We start from the raw sequence: 16,124 nt of genomic DNA on the forward strand, positions 1-16,124 counted from the left end.
TGACAACCCAACCGCAAAAAGGTCAGAAACACGCACAGAGAGAAAACATCAAACAAATAAAAAAAATTCATATTTCGTTCTCCATCATTATTTTCAATTTGTGTCTTTCCTCCTTTTTCTTTTTCTTTTGATGATAAAATACGGTAGTTGTTTGAACCCACCAACCCTCCCCTAGTTTTCTCCTACTTCTGCTTCTTCCACCTTTTGATTTCTTTCTTCTTGTTTGCTGACATCTTCTTGTTTTGATGTTTGATTCTTGGTCCCTGTAAAATGGGTTTCCAACATAGAAAGTTGATGTCTGATCCTATAAATGAAAGCTCAACAAATGATTGTTCCATTTGTTACCAGTTCTGTCTTACATCATGTTCTGAAACATGTCCTGCTCTTTGTCCCCCTTATGTACCTCCTTATGTTGGTATATACCCTCCTCCGAGCCCTTTTTCCGATTCCGGTTCTCATTCAAATAAACCCAACAAGTTTTTGATCATAACTTCAACTATCCTCGCCGCCGCTTTTCTGGTTCTCTGTTGTTTTGCTTACTATGTCTGGTGTTATAGACGACGGTCTAATGGTCGGAGCAGATCATCGGAGGTCGAAACGGATGAAACCCGAGATGAATTCCTAGATGAAAATCATGGTCCTATCGTTGACCATCCCATCTGGTATATCAACACCGTTGGTTTGCAACCGTCCATCATCCGTTCAATCGCGGTTTGTAAGTATAAGAGAGGCGAGGGTCTTGTGGAAGGAACCGACTGCGCTGTTTGCTTGACCGAGTTCGAAGAAGACGAGACTCTCAGGCTGTTACCCAAGTGCAACCATGCTTTTCACGTTCCTTGTATCGACACTTGGCTTAGGTCGCACACCACTTGTCCTATGTGCCGAGCACCTATTGTTTCCAACCCCGGTAATAGAGGACCGTCGTCGTCCGGGGTAAATAATGAAAATCCGGGAAGAACTGAAGAAACCCAAGTTGTGATTGTGGAAGAGGATAATAATGAAGGACCTGATGATGGTGGAACAAGTGAAATAAGGGAGGAGGAAGAGAGAGATGAATTGGCAGTTGAAAGTGAGAGAAACAACGGTGATAGTTCGGGGACAGAGGATGGGATTCAAGCTATGAGAAGATCAGTTTCATTGCATTCCATGGCAGCTTCTCAGATCAGCAAGGATCTTATTAATGGTAGTAATCCAGAGGGGTCGTCTAATGGCAATTCAGATAATGAAAGGGGAAAAGAGAAAGAACCGAGCGTCAGGATTGTTCCAAGGAGAGTTGCAGGGAATCAAAGTTTGCTCAGATTTATGTGTCAATCTTCCATAGGTAGATCCTTGCAAAATAAGCCAGGTTTCATGAGAAGATCATTTTCTTACAGTGGGAAATTCTCGTTGCCTATAATCAACAACAAGACCCACAATACAAATCCTCCATTGAGAAGCTTTTGATCCTTCGCTGCTGTTTTGTAATCTACTTTCAGGTCAGACTTGGGAACCCGATAAGCTGTGGGTTTTTTTTTTTTTTAAATATTTGCTGTAATATGAAGAAACTTTGACAAATAGATGATGTGAAACTTGTCTAAATAATACACAGAAACGAGGCTCATGAAAACAGGATCCATGTTGAAGCATCAGTTTTATATAGAAAAAAACATTACGGTTGTAAGTAGAGGTTTTGAGACAAAATGATTTTATCTTGTGGTATGATGATTGCTGCCCCCTTTTACATGCAAAGGGGCGAACTTGTTGTGGTTGTTCAACAGCAAATGTCTCAACTTTAAGCATCCATCTTATCAATCTCCATGCAAAAGGGGGCTTTGACATTCATGCCTGCCCTGCAGCTTTGATTTTAGTTAAAGACTGTGAATGGATATCAGTCTCTGGTCTTGAGGGATATTAGTGGAAATTTGTTGGATTCTAGAATATGTTTATCCACTAAGAAAGGGTTTGTATGGCTATAGAATGCAACATGCAAATATGTTGATGTTGTATACAATCTCATTCTTATCCAATTGATGTAAGGGGAAAACTTTGTTTTGTAATGTCATTGATGCGGAACTCCGGATCTAGACATAAGAGAAATACAAATTAGAAATAAAAACGAGAATAAATAAAATTAGTTAAATAATAATAATAATAATAATAAAAGGATAGATTTGTCTTATGGAACCCTTGGTTAACTTGCAACCAAAAACGCCAATGATTGAGCGGCTCCCTACGAAACCCCTAGAAGAAGAACCTCTAGAAACACCGATGAACGGGAAAGAAATTTGAATATTTGTAACTCCGAAATACCCTCGAAAGTAACAAACTCCAAACTAAATAGTAAGAGAAGAATCACTCTACTCTCAAAAATTTGCCTCACACAAATTTGGAAGAAAACAAATACTCTCTTTTTTATATATCCTCTCCAATGTGTAGAAAACAAGCCTATTTATAGGCAAATTATAAGAGTAATTGAATCCTAATAAAAACTCTTTAAAGAGTAATTGAATCCTAATAAAACTCTTTAAAATTATCTAAGAAAATAAATAAATAATAACCTAACCAATAAAATTACTTAACTCATAAATGATGTGTCCCAACCAATGAGAATTAAGTAAATAATAATAATAATAATAATAATAAGATACATAAAAGATTAATCCACCAATTTATGGGCTTTCATTATTCCAAGATTGGTCCAGTGAATTGCATTCCCGTATTTGTCAATGTCACGAACATGATGAATTAAATTTGTAGCAACAAAGTCTTGGACAAAAGCATTCATCTTTGATTTTAATTGTCGTGCCTTGCTTCGAGTGATTGGACCACTAGGAAAAACAACCCCTTGAGTGTCACCTCCTTGGCTCGTATCAGTCATCCCTGAAGTTGAATATCGTTACTCAACCAATCCATATGAATCAACAGAAAAGGATACAAGAAATATGTTGATATCTGTAGGAGTGAGACCTGAAGTTGGGGCTCTATATACCCTTGCTTAATTGCACAGCTTCTACTAATTATACTATTGATTTATCTCACCACTCTAAATTAACCGCAAAGGGAAAATTTAACCAAGTAAGTTGAGTAAGGCTTCTTCTCAATGCCCGTTTGATCTTATTTCATTGTGTTTGGAGTATTTTTTTGTTTAATCGCACCGTACCAATCCATTTGGGTTGTAAAGAGCAGAACGATTGGAGCATCACTCAATACACTTTGAACACCGGTTTCTGCACTAGAACTTTATGCTCTAGTCAAATGTTCCAACATCCCATTGATGGTCATTTTTCCTTTTACACCCTTACTCTTATTTTTCTCCATTTTACTTTTTTTTTCTTTTGTCTCTTTCTTCATTTTACCTTCTACTTCAATAAATTTGTATTTTCAATTGTAAAATAATTTTATTAATTTAAAATAATAAACATTTTCCCCATTATTTTATATCAAACTAATATAGTTTTTAGATTATTTTAAAATAACTTTTAGATTATTTATTTTAATTTTAGATTTTATTATTTTGATTTAAAATGTTAAAATTCCCATTTATGTAATAAAATACGGAAGATACATTTTAATATTTTATTAAATGAATTTATAAATTCACATATTTTTGATAATTTCAGTAAAATTAAAATAATTTAAAAAACTTCTATTATATATTATTTCTAATCTAATGTCCTTAATAGTCATTTTCTATTCTCACCTCACTGTTATAGCTGCGTTTAAATCCAAACACACACCCCACCGTTAGTTTTAATCTCACCACTACATTAACTAATTTTACCGCCACCGCTATTTTTAACCTCACCTGAAGGTAAACACACCGCCCATCCAAACTAAGCCTTAGGTTTCATTCTAAATTTTAAAATAATTCCCAAGCCCTACTTCACTTCAACTTGCCTAGGTAGATCTAAATGGTTTGATGCACTATTTAAAGAAAAAGTTTTTTTTATTATTTAAATTAAATTATAAAAAATATAAAATATAAAATATTTTTTATATTTTTAACAGTAAAATGGGTTAAATCGAGTCAACTCAAGAATAAAAAATTCTAGGCTAAAGTTTAATCCAAAAGGGCCGGGCATAAACACCTCTAAGGTTAAACACTAATAACAACTGTAATAACATGAAGAGAAAACTTATTTAATACATATGTGCTAAAATAGTTAGACATAAAATAGAGAATAATTATTACAAATTTAAACTTGAGATTTGAAGGGTGGGTAACACTCTTGAAAAAAAAACCTCTTCAAGGTAAACAAAAAAAAAATCATTTTCTTTACCACATACAAATCATGTAAAAATTACCAATTGAAATTAGTAAATTGTTAACTCAGGTGCTAAAACATGTAAAAAAGAATACCCCAATCAAATGTAGCATAAATAAAAAACATAAACCCTAAACTGTAAAGTGTGCTTGATCCAGTGAAAAAGATAAAAAGAAGGCAGAAAATAAGAAAGAAAAGTGAGAGAAAACAAATAGACAAATTGTTCATTTTCATCCCAAATCATAAAAACAAATAATTTAAAATAAAATAATAATAAGAGAGAAAATAAAAGAGATGTAAGCTAATTATTCAAAAGTGTGCATTTTTAATATTTTCATTTTTTATCTCCTTTTTCAATGTTACCAATTAATGAATGAAGTGAAAATAATATTTTATATAAATTTTTCATCGCAAGATTATATATTGAGATCAAAGAAGGGAATACGCAAAAGATGACACTTTATATAATAAAAAAGCGACGAAACTTACTAAGAAAAGAAAGGATGCAAAAGATATAAAGGGGAGAGTTCAAGGGAAAGAAAAAAATCCCACTTAATGTTAAAGATGGATATTTATAGGCGAGGGTGACCTTTTTGATATGATTGGCATGGACTTAGTAGGGCTTTACGTGTAATCCATGTAAAAAAATAATTCAACACTTGTAATTGGTGACAAATTAAGAAAATTCCATGTGTTATGCGTATACTTGCCTATGAGGTTCATCGTTGACGAGATCTTGTCTACTAGTGAAGTCCTGACTGGTGATTGAGTAAGGTGTCAAGAACTAAGGTGAATAGAAGGCTATCCTCGCCTATAAATACATGTCCGTAGGATTAGGAAGGTTCTTCTTCTCCCTTTTTTTTCTTTCAAATTCTACCCTATACATCATTCCTCTTCTTTAATGGCGCTCGATACTTTACCACATAAATAGTCATCATTTACCCTTTTCTTCTTTAACTTTAATAACATGTTTATTTTTACCTTATAAAATTTTCCTCTTTCTATTTTTGTTTCCAATTTACTAAATAAACTCTAAATATTAAACCATACACTTTAATTCTATTATTTGATGAAATTAAAAAGCAAAAACAAACAAAATTGAAAACCAAAGATAACTCTACTATAATTATTGATTAAATTTTATTTAATTAATATAAAATTAAAGTAAATAGAATAAAAATATTATTAAAAATAATTTACTTAATAGATGCTTAAAGAAAGCTTTTAGTTTCATAGCTTTATTAATATTTAAATCATATAATATTTTATAAAGGAAATTTGCTGCATTGTTAATGCAATGAATTTTATATACTATAAGTGAATAATAACATAGTACATCATTGAATAAAGCGAAAAAAAAAAGAAGATTTATAAATAAATACAAATAATTTTTAAATATAATTAAATAATAAATACTAAAACCCTAAACTTTAAATACTAAATTCTAAACCTTAAATCTAAGATTTAAACCCTAAAGCTGAGATTTATTAATATTTATTTATAAAATTCTAATTAACTAATATTTAATTAAAATTATTAATGTTTTATTATAAATATTCTACAAATATTTTATTTGATCTAATAATAAAATATCATATTATTATTTGTCGATATCGTATGAGATTCAAATTAATAACATGACACCATAAAAATAATATTCAATTTGATATCTGAGTTATTTTGTTGCAATTTAGCACTTGAGTTTAGCTTTAATGTTCACTTTAGTACTGAATTTTTTAAATTGATACTTAAGTTTTCCTTTGTCCCAGTGAAATACTTGATTTTGGTTTTATTGTTTAATTTAGTATTTTAACTTTTTTTTATTTCAATTAAGTACCTATAATTTTTTTTTACTAAAGCACATAGGTCGAATATTTATTAGGCAATGTAAGTGTTAAATTAAATATTAAAATTGGGAAAAAAATTAATTACCAAGTTGAGCATTTGGGTAACATAAGGGTATTAGAAAAAAAACAAATGGTACGTAAATGGGGAGAAGCCAGTTGGATTGGCAGTTAATAAAAAGGCGGGGAAGGACATAAGAGCAGCAGGCACCGTGGAAGCAACGCACTCTCTCTCGGTCACGCTTCTTTTCATCTTCTTTTCTTTTCTTTTCTTTTCTTTTCTTTTCTCTGACACTAAGAACGAAAGAAAATAATTTAGTATAGTATATTAGTTTTCAATCAAAGCATGAAGAAACTTTCCCTTTCCATCAAACCCCTCTTCTTTTAATACTTCATGATCCCCGTATTCCCTTTCATTTGTTTTCCCTCTCCATCAAGGTAACCTTCTTTTCTTTTTTTGGTTGTATATAATTATCAGAACTAAGAAACAACCCTATTTAGACAAGCACTTGGATTTCATAGAAATCTGTTTTTATTCCTCAGAAAACCCTCTTTCCCTCTTCGGTGAGTAATGGGGTTTAATGTTCTTCTAACTAAAACCCTTGTGATTGATCTGATTTTATCACTTAAAACTTTTTTATTTTTATTTTTTTCTTGTTTTGATTCTGTCTGATCTCTGGTTTATGACTACGCAAATGGGAAGAAACTTTCTACAGATTCTGGGTTTATTTTTTAAAATAATATTTTTAAAACGAATTCAGGGATATGTTCTTATTTCTTCTTAACTAGTCCAAAAAAAAAAAAAAACTACTGGTTCTTGTTCCTCTGATTATTATTCAGAACCAAAAAGAAAAAAGAAAAAGATGACGAAGCTTGTTTATTTTATCCTCTCTTTCTTTTGAGAGTTGCATGCCTTTGCTTTTCCTTTACTCATTTTGGGGTTCATTGGTTCTTTGATTTCTTATCTTATCAGGTTGTATTTGCAGAAAAAAGCAGATCGATACTGAGAATGTTTTATATGTCTGTTGATATGGCTTGAAAGAAGAAGAACAAGCGGCTTCCAGTGTCTAAGTTTTAACCTTCTCTGAATGGCTTCTTCACCTTTGTGTTTAAAGTTTAATTGATATATAAATGAATAGAATAATGGTGTCATCTGAATACCTTTTTCCGGAAATGCAGGAAGTGCTCAAATATTTAACTTTATGGTAGTGTAGTTTATACATAATTTTTGCTTTTAAGGAACTTAGTTGTTGAGTTTATGTTTGAGAAATTTTGGAGTTTTGTTATTAACTCAGTGAATCCATTACCTTGCTGGGTTGCTAGTGCCTAGTAGTTAACCTTTAGAAATGTTGGCAAGTAGTCTTCCTTGAAATGTTCAATGGAAACCCTTGGGAAGAAGAGGAAGGGCTTGGAAATGTTGCCATCATGTCGTAGCTCCTTTTCTCCTATAACGGTTGTTTGGCCTCACTTGTCACTGGAAGATTACTCGAGGCAGAAAAGGAAGTGTAAGGAACATGAAGTGCTTAAAGTAGCTGTTGCCTCTGTTACGAGAGTAGTCAAAGGGATTGCCATTGCCCCACCTTGTGGGAGTGCATCTTTGGAACCACCCAATAGGGGCCTTAAGAGGAAAATTGGGTGTATTGAGGCAGCAACTCAATTTGGTCGGAAAAAGAAGATTGAGCAAGATTATGATTTGGGTGCAACAATTGGGAGTGGAAAATTTGGATCGGTTGTATTGTGTCGAAGTAAGGTGAATGGCGAAGAGTTTGCATGCAAAACGTTACGCAAAGGTGAAGATCTTGTGCATCAGGAAGTGGAGATAATGCAACACCTCTCTGGTCATCCTGGTATTGTGACATTGAAGGCAGTGTATGAGGATCTGAAATCTTTCTTTCTTGTGATGGAGCTTTGCTCCGGGGGACGGCTGCTCGATCAGATGGCTAAAGAGAGGCGTTATTCAGAGTACCATGCCGCTAATATACTCAAGGAACTGGTTCTAGTTATCAAATATTGCCATGATATGCGTGTCGTTCATCGGGATATAAAGCCTGAGAATATCCTTCTCACAGCTACTGGACAGATGAAGCTCGCAGATTTTGGATTAGCTGTGAGGATGTCAAATGGTAATTTTTTTCTTTACCAAATTTATTTTGGTCTTACAATATTCATGGATATGTTCTGAAGTCTTGATCATTTAAGCTTGTAAATTTGTAGTGGATTCGTGATATTTATTTTCCCACTAGTTTCAGCATCTGCTAACATCTTCTCCTTTGGTTGAACTGCTTTGAGTACATCAGTAGATTAGTGTGTTAAACCATGACTGGCGCAAAAATTTTTTTTTGGATAAACTCATATATTAACTGCATTGTTTCTACATTGATTCTTATAGGGCTGTGAGGGTATGTTGACAAGCAAGATGTCCAAAGTTCTCTTTTGGAAATGAAGTATATAAGTTGATGCTGTTAGCTGTGTAGCATGACCCTCTTTTTAGTGAAATGACAACATGTAATGGAATTTTTTTTGAAATAAAATGCGTTGTTCCATCTATGTCTATAATGGTTCATTATTTTTGTGTTCTCCTCGATGTTGCCTTTCCTTTTTTAGTTTTATACTGTTTCTTTTACATCAGTCACTTATGGGAAGTTTAGACAAAATGAACAATTTGCTTTCATTCTTCTAGGTCAGAGCTTGACAGGTGTGGTAGGCAGTCCTGCTTATGTTGCCCCAGAAGTTCTAACAGGCCATTATTCGGAAAAAGTTGACATCTGGAGTGCTGGTGTCCTCCTTCATGCCCTCTTGGTTAGTGTGCTTCCATTCCATGGTGACTCTTTGGATTCAGTATTCGAGGCTATTAAGAATGCTGACCTTGATTTTGAGAATGGTGCGTGGAGGTCCATATCTCAACCTGCACGAGATCTGGTTGCACGTATGCTGACAAGAGATGTTTCAGTGAGGTTAACTGCTGATGAAGTATTAGGTAAGCATACTGTGTTCTCCCCCCTAGATTATATAAGGCTGTATATCACAGGATAAGATATCTAGTTAAGGCAACACCTGTAAAGAACGGTTTCATTGATCTGCCAAACATTGTAAATCATTCAATAAATATTTCATTGGTGGCTTTTTTATGGGAAACTAGTAGCATGCCATTTTCACGTTTTACACTCGTGAATCCTGATTCCATGAATGGTGAATGCTACTGAAGCATCCACGGGTTATTGCAATCTTAAGTCAGTTTCTTGACCTCTTATGGGCCAAGTAGTTTTAGTTCCGGCACTAGATATGACTGTAGTTTGTGCATATATCCGTATGGGAAATGGAGTAGAGTTCATATACTTATATGGTTCATTTGTAGTTTTATGAAGAGTATTAAATGCCGTAGTTTTATGAAGAGCATTAAATGCCGGAGTACCCAAGTTCTTGATTGTGCCTCTTGATGCATTTATGACTAAAATGTTCCAGGGCATCCATGGATATTGTTCCATACTGAAGCAACATTGGGAATGGCTGCTCTTGAGACAAAAATGGGAAACCATGAAAAACCGGCTTCCCCACAACTGACCGTCTCACCTGGGGTTGTGTCGGAGAGAAGCAAGATGATACCCAATGGCTTTCTCAATGATGATTCTTTCCTGTTTTTATCATCTAATAGTTCATCTACAAGGTCAGAAGTGCAAGACAGCGCATTGGTTGATGCTCTCACTGTTGCGATTTCTCGCGTGGCGATATCTGAACCAAAAAGAACCAGGCTATGCGGCCCTACTGGTTCTATTCAACAAGAGTGTTCTTCTAACATTAAGGTCAACAACAACAACAACAACAACCTCTGTACAGCATTTTGAGTCCACTGCATTAAAAGTGGTTATAACCGTGGAGGATAGCTCACCATGACTGAAGCTTTCAACTGGATGGCAAATACTATATGATAGTTATAAATAAGCTGACTCTTCTAATTGTTATGATCCATGACCTAGTTCCTGCTACTGTTTTTTAAGAGAAGCGTATTTGTTTTGAGACTTTATGCGATTGACTTGTATGTAATCTGGGTTGTATGTATTATTACTTAACTTACTGGGAAGTGTTGGATCTGCAGATTTGATATGTAAATAGAAACTGCATTTTATGGACATCACTTTGTTTTGCGCATGCAGGTTAGTTGATAAACACGGATGCTATCCTTCAAGAATACTTTATATACATACAAATGTTTTTATATGGTTAAGGAATAACTTATAATTCTAAAAAACTTAGTTTTTAGGCACCAATAAAATGAAGCCATGTCATTCAGATATACACATCCATAGATAATCTCATCTCTAACTCATTTAACATTGTTCAATTATTTAAAAGATAAACAGTCCAAATTAGCAGAGATGATTCATTTCCTCTTACAACTTAATTAAGTTTTTAAATAATTTAATTAACGTTAAATTGAGTTAGGGAAGGGATTGTCTATGGATGTGTATTTTAATAGTCATGATTTTATTTTAGGATCATCCTAATTATACCGAGTAAATACATATATGATCCAATGATTATAATCTGGAAAGAAAACAGGGAATATTTCAAGATTCAGATTTTGGCATCATTCTGGGTCAATATTTTTTGAAGTTTGTAAAGAGGTGGGAGACAAAAACTATCTAAACCCACAATGTAGGCATTAATTAAAGCTAAGCTCGAATCAAATTAAATCGTTCAAAGTCTAATATACAGAGAAAAAAAGGGGTGCCAATGTTAGTTGCAAAGTTACATCAAAGCGAGTAATTTTCCATTACTATAAGCATTGCATGCTTCATGCAACTCCCACTCCTTGATTTGAAAGTTAATGTGAATCCGGAATCATCTTTCATACATATATTAGAAAGATGAGTGTTGGATTATATGTTAAAAAATAAATATCAAATATGAATATTTTAAAAAGAATCCCAATACGAATACATATATGTATGTTTAAGTGGGACTATTTTTTTTTGATTATTTATAAAAATATCCACTTTTTTTTATTAAATACATAAATGATTTGAAATAAATAGTAAACATGAGTGGTGTCAATCTTATTGGTGTCACTACCTTGCCACGTTAGACAATGATTGACCTGATTGCTTAAAAAAAAAATTTGGGGTGGTTCCAACGTATTTGGCAGCACCACTAGTATAAATACCCCCTCCAATACCTTAATTACTTGTATTTCGTGGGAGTGAAAATTTTGTTTAGGGTGGTGCCAATCTGTTTGGCGTCACCAATGTCAGAATTTTGGTGGTGCCAAATAGATTGACATCACCAATGTCAGAATTTTGATGGTGTAAAATAGATTGACGTCACCAATCCTCAATCCCTTTTTTTAAGTGTTTTTTTTTTATTTTTTAAAATGATTTTTTATTTGGTGGTGCCAACGTCTTTGGCATCACCACTATGAATTTTTTGGTGGTGCCACTGACATTGGCATCATCACTGTGTTTTTTTCTGTTAATTTTTTTTGTGGTGTCAATATCATTGGCGTCATCAAATGACTATATATACTATAACCAAATGAAAGATCAATGTAAGGTGAAGAGTTTTTTTTTAGAATTTTATTATGTTAAAGGACGAAGGGGAGGGAGATCAGGACTGATTTTTTATTTTTTTGTTTCTATTTGTTTAGAAAATTTTATAATTTGAAGGTATGTTTTATTTAACGATGATGCAGTGGAGCTCTGACACCGGAAAATTTAATGGTCCTTTTAAGGAGTGTAGATTTGATTCCTTAATTTCATATGTGGTAACGATTTCAAGTAAAAATAAGGGTCTCAGTTGCCAGTGATTTATGCGGTAACGGGTTCAAATTGGTTATGTAAGTCTTTTCATTGGCTGTGGTAGGACAATAACGGTTTCAAATTGGTTATGCAGCCAACGTGTGGATTTTCTGGGATTCTCTAGGCCAACAGGATGTTTGAAGGTCCATTGGAATCCCAATTGAATAGCATGGGTGATATTATCAATATCAACAGCGTCCGAGCTGCAAAATATTAGTACCGAGAAACTTGCTCGGTTGACTTGCTCATGTTACAGTTAAACATGGTCTTTTTCAATTTGTAAGACACAATGATGTTAGTCTTGAACAAAATTGAAATCACCGTTTAATTATGTTTTATTAGTATTGAGAAACTTGTTAGTGTTGTCGCTAAAAATGGTCGTTTATGTTCTGTTGTAATTTTTATGTTTCAATTTTCAACAATTTTTTTTAAATGTAGGAAAATGTAAATCACGTACTAAAGTAAGTTATTTGAAATTATTTTGGAATGTTGCCAATGTAAAATTATATTTTGTAAAATATAATTTCGAATTATGTAAATTAATAGTTATTTGAAATGTTGCCAAAGTAAAATAATTTCCATTTAAATTATTTCCGCAATGTGAATTAATCGTTTGATAAGGGGCATAACTAAAAAAACATAAATATAATGGGCGAAATGGTGAAAAAAATAAAGATTGGGGGAATTTTAAATAGAAGAAAAAAGGAAGGATAAGGAAAAAAGAAAGTGTGGGAAAAAATGAATAAGAAAGAAAAAAAAAAGTGGAGAAAAACTGACGAATGAGAAAGAAAAAAAAAAGAAAGTGGGAGAGGGAGTGGGGTGGGAAAAAACAAGAAAAAAGGGGAATTTACGTATAAAGTAAAACATATTGAGTCATATAAAAAAAAAGAGGATCAATAAATAAATAGGGAAAACCGTGACTGACTGGTCACATCACATCAATCGCGTCAGTAATATGACAAGTCAAAACTTTTTTTTACTCAATTAACATTAGAAAAAAAATTCAATTTTTGGAGATTTTCTCCGGCCTCCCATGGTTCTTAAGTATAAATGAGGGTGGGTTTTTGATTTGGTTATTGGGAAACGAGCCCATATTGTAGTAAACATATAATTGTTTTCTATTTATTTGAACGATGAATAAATAAATAAATAAATTTAATTTCACATTTTACTATTATGTCTTTTGTATTTCTGTCTTTCATATTTTGCATAAATAGTGAAATTGTGACAAGCAAATATTAGTTCATTAATTGTCTAAGTTCAAACTAATGATAAGCGGCACTATAAGAACACTTACATTGTGAGAAAGAAAATTTACTCCAGTAGATAATCTAAATGAGTTCATAATCCCATAAAAGAATCAAATTGGGCATTTGACTCAAATATTGAGAAGGATTATTGTAACACCCCTAACCCATATTCGCCGCCGGAATAGGGTTACAGAGCATTACCGGAGTTTACAGATCAAATACAGTAAATTTGTAACATTTACTATGCATATCCGAAACCAATCATATTCAATCATAATGTCTCTTATATGGGCTTTCCAGACCCAAAATATGTACTTAAAACAAGTCGAGACTAAACCGAGAACTCAAAAAACATTTCGCGAAATTTCAAAATTTTTCTTAGGTGCAGGGGACACACACCCGTGTGGCCAGACCGTGTGAAGTGACACGCCCCTGTCCCAGGCCGTGCTCAAAATTTGGGTAGCTATTGACTTGGGTCACACGGCCAGGCACACGCACGTGTGCTAGGCCGTGTGAGCATACTGACTTGCATTAATTAGGTGCAGGGTTTACACGACCAAGTCACACGCCCGTGTGCTAGGCTGTGTGTCACACACGGTTGAGACACACGCCCGTGTCTTTGCCCGTGTGAAAATACCTGGGCATTCTGTTTCTCAATTTTAAGGATGCAGGGGACACATGGCCAAACCACACGCCCATGCGCATGGCCGTGTGTCACACACAGTTGAGACACACGCCCGTGTGTCTACCCGTGTGGACGAAAATAGACCATTTTTAAGGTCACTTTTCTCACCCAAATTTGCCTTCAACCTCCAACAACACTTGAATACATTCACCAACCAATTCAAGACATTAAAACCAAGCCAAAACCAATCTTATGCATGATATATCATCACATGTATTTAAGTATTCAAACTTACCTATTTGTATAATCATATAAGTTTATCAAAATTCAATCTATCATACCAAGCATATATCGGGACGCCCTAAAGAGCTATAACGGAAAGCTCGCAAGAACCATTTAACATGAAGCTTATGAGAGCTAATAATGGGATGCTCTTTCGAGCTATGGTGTGTCTACAACATATGCAAGACCCCAACCAATACAAGAGCCCAGTATCCAATCAAATTTCACGTATTCAAACGGGATTTATTATTTACCGGGCATTATCGGATTTATGAATTTATTTCCTAAACATACCAAATTCATAATATAACATTCACATATACAACATTTCACTTAAACATGTAAATACACACAATTTAGTTACATGAACTTACCTCGACACTTGTTTATATACGAGAATCTACTAATCCGATACTCTTTGTTTTCCTCAATCCAACTCCGTACTAGGTCTATCCGGATCTATACGAGTAAATTTAACTCAATTTAATACAATTCATATTTAATTCAACTCAATTCACATTTTAGGCAAAATTGCCACTTTGCCCATATACTTTTAATTAATTCTGATTTCATCCCTAGTCTCAGAAAATGAAATTCATGCAATTTAATCTTTATTCCAAGCCTAGCCAAATTTTTCATATAACATTTACAGCCCATGTATTTCACAAAAAATTAGAAATTTTCCATGAATTTTTCATCTTTTCAATTTAGTCCCTAAATCACAATTTCATGAAAATTTCCTTTACAAAAGTTATTTATCTAGCAACAACCTTTCATTTTCTACCATAAATTTCAAAATTTCAGCATACTCATCCATGAAAAAAATTTGATACTTTGATAACTTTGCAAATTAATCCCTAAAATAGCTAGATTAGGTTATTACGATCTCGAAAATATAGAAATTACTAAAAGCGGGACAAGATTACTTACCCAATTAAGCTTGCTTGAATTTCTTTCTCTTAGCTAGGGTTTCCATAGAAAATTTGGGGAAAATGATAATAAAATGATATTTTCTTTTATTTAATTAACTTATCATCTTTTAATTTTTCAACTTTCCAATTTCATCATTTTCTTTAATTAATTTTCCATGGATGACTAAGCATGCTTATCTACTAACTATATTTAATGGTCTAATTGCCATATAAGGACTTCAAATTTTGAATCATATAGCTATTTAATCCTTTTAGCTACTAGAATTCAACTTTTGCATTTCATGCAATTTGGTCCTTTCTAGCAATTAAACATGTAACCGATAAAATTTTCTTAACGAAATTTTCATATGTCATTCCTATCATAATGCAGACCATGCAATAATATTAAAATAAAATTTTCTTTCTGACTCAAATTTGTGATCCCGAAACCACTATTTCGATTCTGTTGAAAACGGGCTGTTACAATTATTATGTCGTCTATAATTCCAATTGAGGAGATGACTAGTCTTGGCTATCGGAGTAGTTGACTCTACGGGTAGAGACATAGATGTATTCATTGAAAGAATGATACATTGGACTGGACCCAAGATGAATTAATTCTGAATCTGTTTGTAAATTAATTCACTTGTGACATTCATTGTGTGATTTACCTAAATCCTGAGTTAGTCACTGACCATGCGTATGTAACTTATGTGCTTTGATATAAGTGGAGGCTAATGCTCTAAAGACTAGCTAGTGACGGCCTGACTGATCCGGTCAAGCCATCGATTGGACCGTCAGCTTGGTTTCACATACCAAGCCCGGTTAGACCAGTTTTCAGGTCTTGGTCTTGATTTTGGGATCCCAAGCCCAATTTACGATTTCAGGTTTAATTTTCAAATTCAATTACCCATTGAGCCAATTTTGCAACTTGAAAATTACTTTCCAAAAATATCATATTAATTTTAATTCATTTAATTAATTTAATTTTACTTGACCAAAATTAATTTTTCCAAAAATTACTTAAATTTTCTAAATTAAATTTTCAAGAAAACTTTTTGATCAAATTCTCTAGTTAAAAAATTCTTACGACAACCCAATTTAATTCCATGTTGAATAAATAGACTCAATTAAATTATTTCCAAAGTCGTAAAATTTCTTTCTGATTCAAATGTA

The 16,124-nt window shown here is 33.2% G+C and overlaps 2 protein-coding genes across 4 annotated transcripts; both read left to right on the plus strand.

Moving 5' to 3' along the window:
• On the plus strand, positions 1-1,663 carry LOC105762734 (RING-H2 finger protein ATL54). The gene is made up of 2 exons (XM_012580598.2): positions 1-1,475; positions 1,589-1,663. The coding sequence occupies exon 1, from the start codon at positions 271-273 to the stop codon at positions 1,441-1,443; it is 1,173 nt and encodes a 390-aa protein (XP_012436052.1). The 5' UTR covers positions 1-270; the 3' UTR covers positions 1,444-1,475; positions 1,589-1,663.
• Positions 1,664-6,240: 4,577 nt separating this feature from the next.
• LOC105762735 (serine/threonine-protein kinase PEPKR2) lies at positions 6,241-10,217 on the plus strand. Of its 3 annotated transcripts, none has more exons than XM_012580601.2 (4): positions 6,241-6,324; positions 7,062-8,211; positions 8,769-9,065; positions 9,551-10,217. In XM_012580601.2, exons 2-4 carry the CDS (start codon positions 7,467-7,469, stop codon positions 9,928-9,930), a joined length of 1,422 nt encoding a protein of 473 aa, XP_012436055.1. In that variant the 5' UTR covers positions 6,241-6,324; positions 7,062-7,466; the 3' UTR covers positions 9,931-10,217. The 3 variants fall into 3 exon arrangements, with proteins under 3 accessions (XP_012436055.1, XP_012436053.1, XP_012436054.1); XM_012580599.2 differs by having other exon boundaries at positions 6,281-6,526; XM_012580600.2 differs by having other exon boundaries at positions 6,281-6,526; positions 7,075-8,211.
• Positions 10,218-16,124: the final 5,907 nt, after the last annotated feature.

Source organism: Gossypium raimondii, chromosome 12 (assembly GCF_025698545.1).
Source record: "Gossypium raimondii isolate GPD5lz chromosome 12, ASM2569854v1, whole genome shotgun sequence".
Classification (NCBI taxonomy): domain Eukaryota; kingdom Viridiplantae; phylum Streptophyta; class Magnoliopsida; order Malvales; family Malvaceae; genus Gossypium; species Gossypium raimondii.

Excerpts from the sequence above, each read along its gene's own strand:
- LOC105762734 (XM_012580598.2), top strand. The coding sequence starts at position 271 with ATGGGTTTCCAACATAGAAAGTTGATGTCTGATCCTATAAATGAAAGC.
- LOC105762735 (XM_012580601.2), top strand. The coding sequence starts at position 7,467 with ATGGAAACCCTTGGGAAGAAGAGGAAGGGCTTGGAAATGTTGCCATCA. Across the intron at positions 8,212-8,768 it reads AGCTGTGAGGATGTCAAATG|GTCAGAGCTTGACAGGTGTG; the intron begins GTAATTTTTTTC and ends TCATTCTTCTAG. Across the intron at positions 9,066-9,550 it reads AACTGCTGATGAAGTATTAG|GGCATCCATGGATATTGTTC; the intron begins GTAAGCATACTG and ends AAAATGTTCCAG.